This window comes from Quercus robur, chromosome 12, assembly GCF_932294415.1.
Source record: "Quercus robur chromosome 12, dhQueRobu3.1, whole genome shotgun sequence".
In the NCBI taxonomy this organism is placed as follows: Eukaryota; Viridiplantae; Streptophyta; class Magnoliopsida; order Fagales; family Fagaceae; genus Quercus; species Quercus robur.
The window spans coordinates 42,119,634-42,138,639 of NC_065545.1; the positions used below are offsets into that span (position 1 = coordinate 42,119,634).

A 19,006-nucleotide genomic window follows, 5' to 3' on the forward strand; every position below is an offset into this window, starting at 1 on the left:
ATCTTAATTGTTATGAGCAGTAAAAGGAGCAAGAGTTTTGTAGAAATTTGTATTGATAACATGTCCCATGAGTACTGTGCACACTCAGAAAATCTTGATATCATTCAATTTGCCCAGTTGTTCCAAAAAGCTTGTATGATAGTGGTTTCAGTTAAGCTATTCACTACTGAAAAGCCTAGATCAGACAAGAAGAATATTCATTAAGCTTTCATAGTCTTTAGCAGCAAACCAATGGCTAGGGTGAAACGTAAAAGGGAAAATGAAGAGCAAGAAGAGTATCTTAATATCCCATGAATTGAAGAAGAAATGAATGCAATTATTGACAAATGGGTAGCTGAAGGAGTACTCAAGCTTTTCAAGTCTAGTCGAAAACCTACTTTGGAAGACAAGCAAAAGCCTCTATATTGTTGTTTCCATTGATATGTACACCACCGGACCAAAGATTGTAGAACACTTAGAAAAATGTTCCACAAAAAAATTACAGATAGAACTCTAGACCTCACACGAGTGTAAAAGGACTAGCGAAACCCACTACCCCAGCACCATAAGGGAGAGCTATAGCAGCTATACTTATTAATGCTGGGAATGATGAGGATGAAATGGCTGACGATGCAAGGATGCCACCAAGAGCTATGTTGGTTCTTCAAAGAAACCCTACCTTTCACACTTTGTTTAACCAATTAGGGCTCAAGAAGGAATCAAGAAGAGGAACAACAGAAGCTTTAGTTATCATTGCTGCTGACTTTGGAACACATTGCCTCACCGCTGAAGCTCATGCTAACCAAGATTTCTTAGAGACCACCAATTATATCACCTTTACCAATGAATATATGGAAGTACAACATCCTGGTCACAAGAGACCATTATATTAAGCTGCTTGATTAAATGATTATCATATACGTAGAGCATTAGTTAATACTGGTGCATTGCTAAAATTCCTCATAATAGAATCGCTGGAGCTCCTCTCGAAGTTTTTGGTTTCGTTGGAGTTCAAGAATACACCCTTGGAAGCATACAATTGTTCTTTAAGGTGAGGCCTATTGTTGTACTTACAAGGTTCCATGTGATTGATTTAGCCGATGCCTCTACACCACCCAAAGTATTCAACAGCTCCTCTGTAATCTCAGATTCCTTATCAAACAACCCTAGTTCCAGTGGACTCACTTAGGGGTGTCCACAAGTTGGGCCCGGACCTGACCCGAAACTTTCGGGTGGGTGAAAACAAAACCCGAAACCGACCCAAAATGCTAGTCGGATCGGCTGGTTCGAGTCGCGTTGGGTTTTCAGGTTCACCGGTCGGTTTCGGTTTTATCTCCAGTGCCGTTTTTTTGGCTGGATCCGTCGAGCTCTAGCTGATATTTGGCCGGATCCGTTGAGATCTAGCCAGATCACGAAAAAATCTCGCCGGATCTGGACTAGATCTCGACAAGATCATGCCGGATCTCGTCCGATCTGATGGGTTTCAGGTAAATTTTCGCCGGATAACTTCAAATATCGTCGGATTTTGTATGTTTTCGTCAAAGAACCTTTGAATATCGTCGGGAGTTTCTGGGTTTATGATCGGGTCAGGTTGCTCGGGTTTTGGGAGAGGAAAACCGCCAATTGACCCGAAGGCGTCGGGTTCTGTGGGCGGTGACCCGCCACCGATCGTCGAAGTGTCGATTCGGGTGGTTTTCGGTTCGGGCTCGGGCAGGTTGTTCGGGTTGGTCAAGTATACGGTTTGGGTGGACAGTCCTAGACTCACTACTCCCATGCTAGGTAAAAAACAAATCTTTTCTACATCTTCAAGGGTGATGGTAGTCTCATCCCCAAGGAAAGAAAAAAGTACAGGTATTTGGATTCCAAAGATGAACCATATCCCTATACTTGTTCCAACCACGAGACACCACAACTGCTTCAAAAATGTTGGCATTCTTAATGATTTAACAAAATCCCTCATCTACAGTTTCTTGGTCCACCCATTCAGACCAACCACTAGTTATGCATGCCACAAGGACACATGAATTGAATAGGGGCTGGTAGAAGCTCTTTCCACTAGAATTGCAAACCTTTACACTAGTGGCAGCTAGAACCCACTTTGTCTCATGGTTGGGAGCCTCCCCTTTGGTATCCATTTCCTAGAATTTCAAATAATTTTATTTAAACGTACATCCACACTCTGTTGTTAGAATATGTTATTAACTTTTTCATACTAAATTTTGTTATTTGGGACAATAATTTTTACACTAGTTTCATCAATCTTGTCCTGATTCATTAACAAGTTCTCCCTTTCTTGTGAGAATTGATATAAATACTTTTTAAAATTGAAGTTGGGTTATGTTTTATTTCAACCTTAAATTTTCAAAATGTTATATTTTAATCTCAATTTTTTTAAAGGTTTCTTTTATATCTTATAATTTTAGATAATTTTATTTAAACCTTAGAATTTTGGGTAACTTTCATTTAAAGTTTAAAATAAATTTCATTGAAACTAGCTAGTCATATGCTGCTTAACAATATTATTATTAATAGATAAAATGTGATAGAAGGTATAAATGAAAAGTTTTAAAGAAACTTTTAAAGGTTTAAATAAAACATTTTCAAAGTTTATAATTTAAAAGAAACATACTCAAAATTTTAAAGTACTTTACGTACCCTATATAATATTAATAAATTTCTGTATTAAATTTAATTTGTAATACTTTAATGATATCATTAGGTGGTGGTCGTTCATCATGTGGCCCGTGGACCAAGCGCACTAGTGCTAGCAGACAACTCCATACAAGGAATTTGAATTGGGTTCAGACCCAAATGCTTATGACTCCAACGGCCGAAGGGCTCGTCTAGAGATTTGAACGGGCTCAGATAAGTAACCCATTTGTACATGCAATAGACTAATCCCTTTTTCCTTTCTTTTTCTTTTTTTTCCTTTTCTTTTGGTACTAAATGGATTCTACCCAAGAATTTCTTGCTTTATGATATATTGCCACATCTTAATATATCCATGAATATGAAAAAACCCAGACTGAAATAGTCACAATCATTTTAACAGAAATTTGAAGGTCGCAAAAGATCCTCCTCACCACACACCCAATTAGTTTACAATGTTGATGAATTAATGGGTAAGATGGCCAAAAGTCAATAGTACAAGCTCAACTGATATATCTTAGTGTTTTCAATAAAGAAGTCCAAATTTATATCCTCCACCTCCACCTATTGAATTCTAATAAATAAATAAAAATTTGAACACGGCTAGAAAATAAAAAATAATTTATTTGGGCCAATAGTTATCTATATTCTATCATCTAACCTCCTCCCTTATACCAAGAGTAGGAAATTGTAGAAAAGCCAGACGAGCATATCATGTAAACCTTGAAAGAAAATAGAATGAATCCTATAGGCTCGTAATCAAGTGGAACATCCGAACATGCCCATAAGGGGCTATTCTTACTGTTTTCGGCAACATTTTCTTGACCATTCGTTGCAGGAGTCATTTAGGACAAGATTGTGTTGTCTATCATGAAGCTACAAATTTTGGCAGATAGAAACTTTACGTCCTAGGAAAATTGAAGGGTTTGATCTTTTTAATTATCTTGTATAATCTTATAAAGTACTCAAGTCAATGATTCAAAATACTTTTTGTGGTTTTATTTATTTTAAATTAGAGAAATGTTATGTTCACAATATTTTCATAACAAATCTTAAGTGGCAAGTTGTTATGGGTTGTTATTGGTGGGACAAAAAAGTCATTTCAGTGGTATATTCAAATTATAACCAATAACAACTAAACACTTATAATTTGTTATGAAAATGTTGTGTGAATAGCACTTCTTTTTAAATTACGAATATTAATGGTACGCAAGAGTTATTTCGATATATATATATATATATATATATATATATATATAACATATCATAAACAATAAACAATTATCTGTAAAATTGTACCCTCTGTGATGCCATATAATTACCAAACACATTAATTTAACTTCCAATGGCTCCTACTTTTGCTCCAAAATGTGAGTTATATTTAGCTCAATCAATAAAATCTAAATAATATGGGTTTGAATTTTGCATACACCTAATAGAAATCTATCATCTATAATGTGTAATTTAAAATCTATAATGTCTATAAAATCAAAGGTTTCAATTTTTTTGTTGATTTCTTCAAAGTTGTCACATATATATTTCCAAGTGCTTATTAAAAAACCATCAAACTCTATATTTAAAAATAATAATAAAAATAAAGAATATTATATTTTGTTGATCTTTTGTGTACATTAAATTGCAGGAATTACTAGCTATTTCATTCCTATCATATTTATTATATAAAAAAAAAAAAAAGAATAAAATGCATTTTTGTCACCTAGCCATACTAGAAAGGCACTATAATTAACTCAAGTTTAAAACCTTTCCATTTACGAGGATACGTCATTGAAGAGTACCTCTATTGTATTCTTTCTGTTATATCTATGGTGTATATCTTTAACTTTAACTTCCGGATAAAAGTGACTATTTTATAATAATAATAATAAAATTAAACTAAATAAATAAATAAAAACAAGTGGCTCAGCAACTCTGCAAATGTGCAGCAATCTAAGTAAATTTATTGCATGAAAATTCCATGCATCCTGCTGTCACGTAATGACTTTAATCTGGACCCTCACCACAACTTTTTCATGCAAAAACTTCTCGAGCTACTCAAAAAAGACCTGCCTGCAAAATTCATGAGAGGCGATTTGGTTGAAAACAAGGGCGTCAAAAATAACGTCACTCTCACTCGTCGCTTTCCCAACAACAGTAACCCTTTGAGACAGGCAGATCTGACGGCTGGCAGGGCTTTAAAGGCGTGAACATCAATGCTCTAAGATTCACACACGTGTAAAGATGTTTGAACGAGAATGAATGATAGTGTAATGATGAATAAATAATTTGACATTCTATGTGTTTGTGTGTGTGTGACAGTGTAAGCTATTAACTCTGTCTAGTACTGATGACGCTGCACAACCCACAGTACGGCTTCTCTTCCCTATATTGGGGTTGAGTAGCTCAAGGCTTTTTAGGCTCAGTCTCTCCATAATATTACCACTGCTTTTTTACTTCTTGGTTCCTTCAATTTCTTTCTATCCTTTTAATTTGTCCCCCCAACTCTTAGATTTTCAAATATTTACCCTCATTGCTTTTGGAAAAATTCTAAGACCATGTAAAGTGGCCAATTTGTGCTACAATTGTTTAAGTAGCAGATTATGAAAGGTGGAAAAAATATGGTGATATACATGAAAGTGATAAACAGTTAATTATAGTTTAACACGTAAGATAGTTATGCAAAAAATTATAGCAATTTATGTGGTACTAAAACCACTCTCGTTTCTTTGGTGACATCCAGTCTAGGTTCATTCAATAGCTTTAAAGTATTTATCGTATATTTAAAGGTTTCGAATACATTCACTCCAATCCAATCCATGAGATGTTGGAAATGACTCTTGGGTAAAAAATGAAATAGTATGATTAAAGATTAAGATACCACTTGTTTATATTAAAATAATAAATCTTTATTCTTCTTACATGCGTGATGGAAAAAAAAAGTACACCTATTTGGAAAAAGGAAAAAAATTCTTTTCATAACCAAAACAAACAAAAAATTAAAAAAAGAAAAAACAAGGGGATGAACTACTTACATTATTGACTTGGAACTTTTTGGTTTGAACTATTATGTTGTCATGTGCAGATATAGGGCAAACATTATGTGATGGGGTCATGGGTTTGAAAATTGAAACAAAGTGTCTCCATAGCGTGACTGTAGGTGTCTGGAATTAACGAAGCAAATTTCAGAAGTGGAGAGTTGCTGAAAACAGGAAAGAGTCAAAAGAATAAGAATAATGCATTGGTAGTTTTATTGTGTTGGATTTAAACCGTTGGATCGTTATGTTGTAGAGGTAATTAATGTGGACAATGTTCAAATGCTATAGGTTGAAGGAGCCTAAAGATGTAGTTTGTTTGAACTGTGAGCTATTTAATAGATATTTAAATAGCATGGTCTTGTTACTTGTCATTACAATAAGTAAGGATAGCCCCTATGCCTTAGCTTAAGTGATAATTGGGTTGGCTACAAATTGTGACTGAAATAAAATTTTTTTGCTTCCATTGGAATTCATAGAAAACCAATCAATGTTTGATTTCAATATGTGCCAACCAAAATGAACAACAGCATTTACAAGGTTGTGTACTAATTTGTTGGAAAAGTTGATATAGGTTCAACCACACCAAAATTCTTATTAACTTTTCTTATAAAAAATGAAAAAGAAAAGAAAGTTACTTTATATAAAGTTGACAGAAAAGACATTCTGTGGCAAAGTTCCAATTTAAGGGTTATTTAAATTTAGAAACATATGGGTCATTGCAGGTAGAAAATTAGCATCTAATAATTAATCAGTGAAAGAAGTTGAAGGATTAAACCTGTATTATGTCTGAAGTCTTATCCTTGATGTAGACATTCTGAAGCTTAAAAAATAAAGAAGATATAACCAGCTAAACCTTTATCACCTTTTTGTCAAATCATTAAGGACATGCATCCTGAGAATTAGTCTTTTTGAGATTGAGTGTGCTTTTACAGAGGCAAGAGTAACATAAACGATTAGGGTGTAACCAACTCAATGTATACAAAAAGCACTAAATTAAGAACGTTGATGGAAGAGAAGTGTTGATTATATTGATAACAAGTATCGAGCTAGGCAAAATTTGTTAAAACTCTATATAATTAATTAATATTTGTTTCTGAAGGCGAATTGGCACAATATATTAAAAAAAAAATCTAAAAATGAAGCAAAATTTTTTATATGAGAAATGCTACGTACATAATATTTTCACAACACTTATTTCACAATAAATCTTAACAGGTTGTTACTGGCTGTTATTAGTGAGGAAAAAAGTAATTTCAATAATTGATTCAAATTAGAACCAATAATAACATACCACCTACTTAGATAGGGACGAAGCCAAGGTACAAACCTGGGGGGGCAAAGCTTAACGTAAAGCTTATAAAATTTCATCACATTCATTAACATCATAATCTTATTTGTAGATGCAATTTGAGATTTGCAATAAACTAATACCAATTTTGGTGATTTTTCAAATTTTAATTTTAAGTTTTTAATAAATTATGACATCAGCATTAGAGATTAGCAACAATAAATCATCAATATTAGCTTATGAATAATGCTAGGCATACATCCAACTACACACTTGAATCCACAACATGCCTCACAAAAATTAGGTTGGAATTTACCATTTTTCTACTAAGTAGGACCGCTAAAGTCAAACAAAGTGCAGACCATCAATTTTAATTTTTCTCTTTTCCCATTAGCCCGCCTGCCCATTAACTTCTCTAATGATAGCCACACATTTGATTTCTAAAACATTAAAAAAAAAAAAAAATCATAAAAACAAAAAATACAACTTTATTTTATTTTTTTTAATCTTTCTTGTTTCACCCATTCCATTTTTCTCATTGTACCCGTGAGTCTATGATCAATATATTATTTAAATATTTTTTTATCATAACATAATCCTCTCTCTCTCTCTCTCTCTCTCTCTCTCTCTCTCTCTCTCTCTCTCTCTCTCTCTCTATATATATATATATATATTTCTCTTTCTTGAAATCTCAATGAATCTTATCTATCCTTTACTAACATTTTCTATCGACACTTATCTCTTCTCTATAAAAATCTGAGTTTTTCTCGATCTCTCCCTCTCTCTCTCACTCTCTATTCTTGCTAATGTTACGGCTTGAACTATGAAGTGGAAGATGAAGACACACTTAAACCTAGCATTAGCAGTAGTGTCAACAACAAGGTCTATTTAGATCCACCATTGATTCTTGTTTCAAACCTTGATTGGATAATATCAGATCATTTAAAAATGCAGAAAAGCAACAACTTCATTATTATTCAAGATGATATAGAGAGGGATTACATTGATCTATTTATATATGAAATTCCCTAATCTAACTGACCCGCATTGTTCAAGACTATTGGTTAATTAATCTCCCGTGTGTTCTTACTAATATCACATTTGTTTATAAGAAATATACATCTGATCAATGTGATTAGTGTGCTAAACAATTAACCAACTCACTATTGCTTATCTAATTGTAACTAACTATTAAGTAACTTTCATAATCTAATTCAACCCTTGGGATCTCATTCATCTAAGCTATTTGGGACAAAATTTAAAAATGCATTAGCCAAAACAGAGTGAAACAAGACAAAGTACAGAAACATATTGGAGCAAACTAAATTTTAAATGGATGTGTAACATAGGAGTAATTACAATGTAGTGGTTTAAAGCTTGGAACAAAATGTAATTAAACAAACTAAATGTTTAAAATTTTCTACTTAAACATATAGGTTAAAAGAAAAAACAATCCAAAAGTTATAATGCAATCTATCACAGGCTCTGAATAACTAAAAATAAATTTTTTTATTATTTATATGAAAAAACCAATAAAAAGGCGGGAAGGGGATTGTAATGATGAAAGCAATAATTGCTATAAAGGTTCCATGCAGACGAGAGTCGTTTTTTTTTTTTTTTTATGGAAAAAAAAAATCAAGATCATCATGTTATGTTACAACTTATTACAAGCTATATTAGCCTACGTTTGTTTGTTTCATCCTGTCTACCCTACTACCCCCACACGCTTTCTTTCTTTTCAAATGTCCTACAGTCACGCGCAGCTTGGATTTATATCAACATCAAGTGATTGGTAGTCTGACAATACACGCGTCTAGGAGTCGAGTGGGGGAGAAAGAGTTAAAGACTGAGTGTGTTATTAATTGCTCCCATATGACTTTGTAAAGCCGACTGACAATTTCTTAAAAGCATTTCCCTGAAAATAATATTTGTCAAAAAAAGTGGTCACTTCACAACTCAACACACTTTGTTGAGACTTGACACTTAGACCAACCAGTAGTTGCCTCATGACTCCCCCATTTTGTTACAATCCCTTCATTCTAGGGTTTGTTTCTACCTTGGCACATTTTGGGCTTTGTTTGCTTAGTTGGAAACTTACTATTCCATAATGTTTCTAATCTTGTAATCAAGAAAAAATAATAATTAGAATTTCTATGCACAATTGAGTAGATATGAGCATGGTTTTAAAAAGAAGCCGGACTGACTAGTTGAATTGAAAATTAGCCACTAGTTCACTTAAAAAAAAAACACTAAAATTCGATCAAAAATTGGAAACTAGAAGCAAATCCGATTTTGACCCTGTCCAGTTTTTAAAACTATGAATATGAGTCTAAAATCAATCATTTTTTAAGTTTATGTTTTACCTAGTTTTTTTTAAATAAGTTTAAAATTGTTGAGTTGTGAAGTTGTAGATTTATATTTGGAATTACTATTGATATTATTTATAACTCGACACCTTAACTTTTGTAAAAAAAAAAAAATGTAATTCTAAAGTAATGAAGTCTATATATATATTTTTAAAAGTTACTACATTGACTGTTGAACTTTGAATTGCATGGTTTAGATTTTAGCTTGATATACAGAGTTCCTTTTATGGTTTGCTTTAATTGCTACTTTTGGTAATAACTTTCGTTAGTGACTTCGTGTCTATGGCTTTTTAGCACTTTTTTTAAAAAAAATTTATTTATACAAGATAGAATTCTACTCTAATCTAATCTAAATGTATATATGTGTGAAGCTCCTTACTGGAGACTTGAATCCCGGCCCTTGCCCCCCACACTCCACAAGCACTTATACTTGTAGAATGATTATCGCACCAAGAGTGTGCGGTGGTGGCTTTTTAGCACTTACTATGAGATAAAAATATATAATTAACTTGATTGATATTAATTAATTTGCATAGTGCGTCTCACACTTTCTGCCTTTTGGTTTCAATTGCAGGGATATCAGATATGTTATGACTCAGTACTATGTCATGTAATAAACACTGTTATTTATACCAATTGGTGTAGGACCTCAGCAAAGCTAACAAAAAAAAAAAGAAGAGGAAAAGTCATTCCTATTATTCCTTGTAAATTTTAACAGCGTGACCTATTCTCTGGCACTTTTCACACCCACATGTGCAACGCCTTAGTTAATCACGTAACCTAGTAATTAAAGAAAGACAAAAATTCCTCCATTTTCTAGGTTAACATATCTTTTCCCCTTTTACTTTGTCTCCTAATGAGAATTTTGCAATCTCCTAAAAGTGGCTGGCCAACTATTAGAATATGAACCAAATAAAAACAATTAAAAATTGCTATTCTAGTCCCTCAATTTAGAATATGAACCAAATAAAAACAATTAAAAATTGCTATTCTAGTCCCTCAATTTTGAGGTGGTATATATACATCTAATACATAAGATACTTTTTTTTTCCAAGGTGTGTTTGCTTTTAATCCACAATTTTAAAAAAATTCTAATCTCATCCTCTAAATTTCAAAAATAGAATGAGTTGGCTTTTCTATCTAATTTTTTGCTGACTTAGCTATAATGGTTTGCCAAGTAATGCTAATATTGATAAATTTCATTTTTATCCCTTAAAATATTGGGTTCATTTGATTTTTGTCTTGTAAATATTAGGTTGGTTAAATTTGATCAAATAATTCATTTTTTCTCCCTACATTAGGGTGCCTCAGCATTCCATTTGTGAAGTAAATGGAAAAATAGATATATAGAAACACTAAATTATTATGTTTTACCATTTTAAGGGGGGAAAATTGAATTGAGGTACCATATTTAAGAGATTAAAAATGCAATTTGTCTAAAAATAAAGTCACTACACCCACATGTTGAAGTTCACAATGAATTGTGTACCTCTTCATACTATGGGACAAATGTGATATATTTTATGAATAGTCAACTAACTGGTAAGAGAAGGTATATGGTGTATCAATCACATATAATAACCCCCATGTAAGAGGATAATTACATATGACTGAAACATATAGAAGTTTCTGAACTAGCAAAGTACAGTTGTATATTTCCTAATTCCACTTGATTTTCTTTGTAAAAAATTTTCAATTTTGGTACAAGCCACTTTGGTATTGGAATGTAGACATCATGATAGCCATTTTACAACTCAAACTTTGGAGCCATGTTTATTTTAATTGAAGTGTCGACATAAATTGCAAAACTTTCGACAATGGCTTAAGTGGATTCACTTTGTCTTAAAGTTATTGTGTATATGTGAAGCTGCCATTATAGTAGCAAAATTGAGAAGATCCCATCATGATAATAGTTTCATTTTTTGTCCTTTTTTTTCCTTCTCTTTTTTGGAGGGAAAATGATAGATACATTAATGTGACGAGAGAGGTTGTTCAAGTTGGTTCTCTCTGCAGAGAATAGAGGAGTTCACTCAAGTAGTTTATCTCCCAAGTCCCAACTAAAAAAAGAAAAGAGAAGAAGAAGAAAAGGAGTGCCTAGAGCCTCAAACCTTTTTGATTACCACACAAGTTAACGTAGATGAAATATGCCAAAATTCTTTTAATCAGAATTAATGCAAGAGTTATTTTGGTAACATGACAATATTATTATTGTTCATGAATTAATGCGTAGAGAGAGTATTATTGATGATTAGAGTCGTATACATACAATGGATAAATGGACGCATTACTATATATAGTAACTGGATATGGTAATACTTCGTATTCTTTTTTGTACATAAGACTCCTTCACAAAACAAGGAACTTTTGGCCTAATATCAATATGTACATGCCATAGGCACAATATCTTTTACTCATAGAAAGGTACATCTGATCTGACTAGAAGACAAAATTACGGTAGCTAGGAATCTCACTGTATAAAGACTTCATGTTCTTGGCTTCCCCGTTTTGTTCCCAACTTTTTCTTTAGCAAGCTATCTCTTTCCAGTCATTCTGTTTGAACTTTTGACTAATTTGTGAGGTAATTGACATTGTTGGGTTCTTTTTTTTCCACAAGAATAACCTAATTAAAAATTCAGGAAAATTCTTGGAGAGATGCTTTTTGCAGCACTTAAGAAATCAGCACCATTGTACCGGGTGGCATATAATCAAAACCCTAAAGACTGAATTCAGTACCAGTCCTTACTCCATATTGATTTCTTCTAAAACCGAGTGAGCTGCTACACGTTTGATGATGTGTATCTGTGCTTTCTTTCTTTCATTTTTTTTTTTTTCTCTTTGGTTGTGTTTTATTTTTAGTTGGGAACGGGAGATTCGAAATCTGAATGTCTCGGTGAAAAATATCACCCAAACCCAATGTCATTAAACTATAATATTCTTGGCCAGTACTTTCGCTTAATATAGGAGAGAATGGAACAAAGACCACTAAATTTCTAGGTGGGAAAACAAAAATTTCTTGTAATCTGACAAAATATTGAGCTAAAAATACGATTTCCTTTTAGGGTCATAGCTTCCTTTAATACTACAACCGGATTAAAAAAGAAAATTCAATATGGACAAAGTAAAAAAAAACAAAAGAAAAGAACAGATAGAAAGAACAAAACCTAGCTATATGCCTTCAGATATTCTCTTTAATGAAGGAAAGTGACTCCTATCAAAAAAAAAAAAAAAAAAAATGAAGGAAAGTGACTTCCCTTCTTACTATAGAGTAAAGACTTTTATTAGAACCACATGTATTAAAATCCATTCCAATATGCGGTTTCATAACCAGAAACTATGGGAAAGCGTAGCAAGCTAAATATACAAATATTTCAAAATACATTGTCTGCTCAAATTAATGTTGATTGCAACTTTATTGCCTCTTTCAGAGAAGCTTCCTTTGGTGGTAAAATGGCAGTTAAATTATAATTTTGAACTCTCTTTTTGAAAAGTTAACTGTGTCACCAGTCTCTATCCATACTAAATTTAAAGTGCAATGACAAAGGTAATCATTATGAGAATAATGTTCCTATGTTTAAGAATTTTGGCATTATTTAATAGGAATATCAACTTGTAGTTTGATTCATAATGCTTTAATTCTAACCAAAAAAAAAAAAAAACTTTAATTCTAAAATTTTAAGACTCATCATGAATCCTCAGCAGATCCTTGATATATATATATATATATATATAGACTCTGGTAAACAAAAAAAGGAAAAAAAAATTTATAACAAATCCTTGATGAAGGTACTGCAATAGCCAATTGCAAATAGAAAAATGCATTGAAATTTTTTTTTTTCTTTCTTTTGCCATTCTTTATTCTTATGTCTTTAGTTCAAAATCTTTTCAAAGCTCATATCCTCAAGTCTTTCTTTTCCTTTGATGATAAAGCGTAAAGCAAGTGACAAAGCCTAGGAACGAATAGAGCGCCAAATCTTTTAGTAAAAAATACTAAAATATTTCATAAAATGTAAAGTGCTCCATTACAATTACCAAGGATCACTTTCATACTTTAAGATAGTTAAAGGTCTTTTTCTCTCTCTATCTCTCTCACTCACTCACTCTCTCTCTCTCTTTCTCTCTCTTCATATGAGTGCAAAACATACAAAATCAATTAGATTTTATATATTTACGTAGGAATATAATATGTTGATTTGGATCTCAGGTCTGATAGGAAGGACGTGCTTTTTTTCCACACCTCCTTCTCCTTTTGTTGCTTTCTGTCTTTCTTGTCTCCTTGTCTTTCTTTAGCTCTCCTTTTACTTTTCTTTTTCTTTTGTTTTCTTTTTCATTTCTTTTCCTCTGGTTTTCTCAGCGGGTACCTGATTCTCATCTCCAGCCACCCCTTCACTGTTACAATGATTTCAAAATGAGTAATACTCAAAAGAGACTTCAAAGTGGTCTGCCCAAAGTGAACTCCAAATTAGGCTTCTTGGGGCTTGCCCCTGAATGGTTTGTGGATGAGCTTACATCTGATATTCTTTCATAGCTTAAGCACTTTGGATCCATGTCCTTCTGAGCCAAAAAAAAAAAAAATGAAAAGGAAAGAATAAGAAAATGATAACAAGGAAAAAAGAGATGCAATAAATACAAAGAGAAGCAGCATAACAAGTGTGTGAACTGAAGAAGGGAATCAAAGGACATTTGACTCAGAGAATAATAGAATATTTATCAATTAAAAAGAAACATGCCAAGAGTAAATTAGAAAGCCTGTTACAATATGCATGACTAATGTACAACTCTCAAAATATTATTCCCTAACATCATGACCATGAACATTATAGAATGAACCTTTTCTTTTCTTTTCTTTCTTTGTAACATTATAATATGCATTAATTTGTTTGACCATGCATGATTATATAAGGATCTACACCATCTATGAAGGTCAACATTGGTCTGAGGAGTCAAATGGGTTAGGTTTTTGTTGCTAGGCTGTAGATCATTAATGGAATTTTTTTTTCTTTTCTTAATTTGATTTTTATTTTTATTTTTGAAGGACAAAGGGAGGTGGGGTGGGGAGGGAACATTTTAGTATTTTACAAAACAAAAATCCCTTTTTTTTGTAGACTCAAAATGACTATCCTGCCCCTTAAATTTGTAGAGGAATAAAGCAGCTTTTGAAAGTTTTTTCCCCTCCTTTCCTAGCTCTTTCTAATATGCATGATTTGATAAAGAAAGATGAAAACAAAAATTCTTTCCCCAAACCTTTCTTTTTTATTCTATCATTCCCATAGGTATGCACATAAGTGGTAAAATTTTCAAACAAAAGGTCATTTGGGGAATGAAGATTTGAATAATGGTACCTCAAGAGATGGTATGTTTCCACAAGAATCCCTTGGTTTGCCATGCAACCATGCTTCCCTGCTACAAAATCAAACACAAAGAGAGAATATTTCCTTTCAGTGGAAGCCATGCAGAAGAAAAAAGCAAACTGAGAAAAGAAAGCTATCTTTTACTGTCTTGTTTATAGTCTATCACTTTACATTTTTGAGCTGATTGAAATAAAGGTGAACCCACCCCATGTGATTGCCCATTACCCCTAACAAGAGACTATACAAAGAAGTTTCAAAGGGCATAAGACTTTAGCACCAAGATTTCCACTAATGGGTCCATCTAATGGCTTAGCTTTGATAATAAGTTTTCCAATTGTAGGCCCCATTTAATTCCCTATATTTGAACCCCACAAAATCCAAGGGAAAGAGATATCTCCATTTTTTAGGTGGATATTGTCAAATGGGATTTACAGGTCTTGGAATGGTAGAAGAAGAGTGGGTGGGTGGGTTTCTTTCTTTCTTTACTCCTTTTAACCCACTGAAGGGATTATAATTAGCCCATCATGGGGTTTCAGTTTCCATGTTTGTTGACAGACACAGCAAAGCGTAGTGTAATAATTTCTTTTTGCGATTCCTTGCATGCAACTGTGCTTTTTTTATGTGTATGAGAAGAGAGAGAGAGAGAGAGAGAGGTTCATACATAAAAGACACAATTATGATTACTAGAGAATATTAAGTTTATATGATGTTTTACAGCCACCGTGCTAATATATTCAACAGCAATATATGAGGAGCAAACGCCTTAGGAAAATATAGTTCCGCAGTCACTAGAGCAATGAGAGAAGATAAGAAATGAAAACAACTAACACTATGCTACAATTTATATAGAACCTCTAAGTTACATAGGGAAATTAAATCCTGCTAAGGATTCTCAAAAACAAATATTGTTTGCATAAAAAAGTCATACATTTTTTTTTTTTAAGATATATATTCTACTCTAATTTAATTTAAATGTATAAATATGAAGTGAACACTACATTAAGAATGCGCGATAATTATACATTTCTTATCTCTCATACTCTACGAGTACTTATATTTATGGAGTAACCACTACACTAAGGATATGTGGTGGTTATACATTTCTTGTTTTAAACGTGATTATTATAGTTAATACTTAAAACGCTTACAAGTAAAAATTAATGCATCATCAAACACCATGCTTTAATGGGTTTCCAAGAGGAAGCTATGTTTCAAGAAACTGGACTTGAATTGCTTTGGAGGTTTGCATGAGGTTGAGGTGCCAAATTTTCTAACCTTTTAATTTTTCAAGCGACCAACCAGTGGCACTATAAGAACATTGATAAAATATTTTTAACGATAGACATAATAAGCAAGCTAGATAGGTTACCTAGAAGAATTGCTCCAGAGACCTTGATAGTCTTTGTCTTGAGCAGTTGGTCTTCCTTGCTGAATGGATAGCTCAGGCCTTCTTGGGTTCTGAATTTCAAACATTAAATCTTCAGAAGTATCTCCAGATGACCCATTTTCAAATACGTCCGATTGTCCTTTTGTAAACGATAACAACAAAAATTAGAGGACAAAAAGAAGAAGAGGGGACAATATAGGCGACAATATGTTATTATATCATACATTTGTTGACTTAATCATCTATTAATTCATAACTTTCAAAAGAAGATTGGACATTTAAGTTTTAACCTGAAGAAGCTGCAGCTCTATCTGTGGTCTTCACGGTTCGATACATCTGTAGTAAAAATCGTAGGAATTAACCCAATATAAGAATAAACAGTATTTTTTTTTTTTTTTGATACGAAACAGTCGTGTTAATGACTAAGAAAAACATAATTTAGATAAAGAAATAACATAGTGCTTTACTTTGTCAAAAATAATGTAGTACATTACACTTGGATAACATGTATTTGTAAAAAAAAAAACATAAAATCAGAAAGAAGACAAAAAAGAAATATTAAAGTGCACAGTTAACTATCCTCTAGACATGATCAATTACAGTGCTAGTACATGCTGTAGATACAGAAGCATTTATGGGGCTGTAAAAATTAAAAATATATTATGTATATTGATGTGCATACATGGATGTATGTGATTAACCATGGTTAAGAAAAGTGTGGTTAGAAAACCCATCTGAGGAAGACATCATTGAGAAATGATGGTGTTCTGTACTTGTTTATTTTCCTTCTTTTTTTTTTATTTCACTCCCCTTCCAAGGTAAAATGCTTTTATTTTGTTTGGGGGAGATTAAATAATGGTATGAGTGTGAGCTTGTCTCGGCTTGGGTATGACTCATTTTGAATTCATTGGGCTTTGTCTTACTTGTTTTCTGAAATCGATAAGACTCTCTCTCTCTCTCTCTCTTTCTCTCTCTCTCTCTCTCCTCTGTTAGTATTGATTTTTTCTTTTACTTGGGCTGGTTCATTCTTCCAAGCAAAAAGCTGTTTATTAGCTTGCAGAAGCAGAACCATCAGATCTAGAAAAAGAAGTGCTCAGGATATGGGAGACCCTCAGTTAGCAAACCATTGCAATTAGAAAAATACGCAATTAATACCTTCCTGTAGCCTAGGTTGTACAATTGCGAATTTACTCTTACAAGCACTATTAAAACTGCATTCAAAGACTATAAACCAACTTAAAAGCAGAAGCAAGAAAGAAATTCATGAGAGAGATACAAAACAAGAAGTTTCAGTATATTTTTCAAATTTTCTCTTATTTGAACAGTTAAATAAGGAAAACCGATTAGATATTGTTGAAAAATGAGAGGGCTTTTCTACCTGTAAATGAGATTTAACATGTGCCAAGGTGAGATCTTTCACATCCATAAGCTCAAGAACTGACTTTGGTGTAGCCCCTAAATCCCAAAAAGAAAGGAACAAAAGAACAAGTAATTAATAAGTCAAATTTTTTAATATATTTTAATTTTCCCATTCTTGAAGTATGCTAAAGAAAAGAAAGCACAATGGTGTAAGAAGAAAAAGGGTAGCGAAAAAAGAAAGCAAAAGCAAGAAGAAAGGAAGACTGAAAAAAGAAAAAGATTTTAAGAAAGAGTTAAATGAAGTTGCTTACTTTCATGGCCACCCAATAGTTCAACAGCATGAACAAAGCGCGCATGGAGTGTAGTTGTCCATCTCATCCGAGGCGCCCTCATGCTTCGTTTAGCTGGAAACCGTGACAGAAATCTTGATCGCAGTAACCCTTGTGACTGAAAAGGACTAGAACTTGAGGTAGTATTAGGTATAGAAATAGAAGAAGGTTGATGCGAAACATCTAAAGGCTGTTGAGCAAATGGGAAAGGAGGAGGGTTTTGGTAAACTGGAATTCCTCTTATGGGTCTCAAAAAGCCAAGCTCTGGACTTAGTCCTTGAGTTGGTTGCTGAAACAGTGTCTGGTGATGGAGTTGGTGCTGGTGTTGGTTTTGATGGTGAGAGTAGTGGTTTTGTTGTGGAAAGGCGTGGAAAAGATTGCCATTACCATTTTGGATATGATGATTGTGGTTGGTGAGGGAAGAGTGATGATCAGAAGGCCTTGGATTAGACAAGGAGAGCTCAAAACTGTCAGGTTTGGCCATTGAGGACATGGAGTTTCTAGAGTCGAAAGCTCTCTTCCAAAACCCCAAATCCACTTCTTCTTCTGTACTTCTCCTCCAACTTGAAGTGGGTTTGTTGTTTGGAGGGCTGATTTGCAAAGACAAATCTGGTTGAGCTGGGAATAACTCCATCAGACAAGTCCACCCACTAAAGCCTCCTTTGTCCTTAAATATCTCTTCTACTTCTTCTTGCTGCTTTTCTTTTGGTTGTTGAACGTTATAATAATAGCAGAATGGATATCAAGGATCACAAAAGATGAGCCTTTGAGGGGGGAATTCTTTTGTGATGATCTGGGTGATAAGAGTTTTGGATTTTCAGGTGAGATTTCTGGGTTCTCTTTTTTTCAGATGGGGGGTTTGATCAATTTATGAGAGTGGTTGCAGAGAGAGAGAGAGAGAGAGAGAAGAAATGACAAGGTATGAAGTGAATGGTTGTTTCTTTTGTGTGAAGTATATGTGAGAAAATGACACTTGAAGAGCTGAGAGAGAGAGAGAGTGTTACTTTTTGTGGACGTGGGGGTAGGGTGCTAGAGTGAAAAAGGAAGAAAGAAAAAGATTGGAGAAAGAAATAAAAGTAAATAAGTTTGGACTTGATTCTTTTTTACTACTACTCTCTTTTCCTTTTGTTTTCTTTGAAGGGGAGAAAGGTAAAGGAAATTTTTAGTGTTCACTTTAACGCGTTTATTTGTCTCTCTACAAATTATACTTGCTTTTCTAACCTCACGCTCGCACAAACACACACTCATTTTGAACTCAAAAACTATGGA

General features: G+C 33.3%; 1 protein-coding gene across 8 annotated transcripts; it reads right to left on the reverse strand.

The window, feature by feature from the left end:
• Positions 1-13,264: 13,264 nt before the first annotated feature.
• On the reverse strand, positions 13,265-18,750 carry LOC126708941 (probable transcription factor KAN2). 8 transcript variants are annotated; one of them, XM_050408970.1, is made up of 7 exons: positions 17,720-18,750; positions 17,428-17,504; positions 16,340-16,385; positions 16,032-16,188; positions 14,654-14,711; positions 13,821-13,862; positions 13,265-13,700 (listed from the first exon to the last, which is right to left on the reverse strand). In XM_050408970.1, exons 1-7 carry the CDS (start codon positions 18,369-18,371, stop codon positions 13,698-13,700), a joined length of 1,035 nt encoding a protein of 344 aa, XP_050264927.1. In that variant the 5' UTR covers positions 18,372-18,750; the 3' UTR covers positions 13,265-13,697. The 8 variants fall into 8 exon arrangements, with proteins under 8 accessions (XP_050264927.1, XP_050264926.1, XP_050264925.1 ...); XM_050408969.1 differs by having other exon boundaries at positions 13,821-13,865; XM_050408968.1 differs by having other exon boundaries at positions 14,654-14,714; positions 17,720-18,748.
• Between the last annotated feature and the right edge of the window lie 256 nt (positions 18,751-19,006).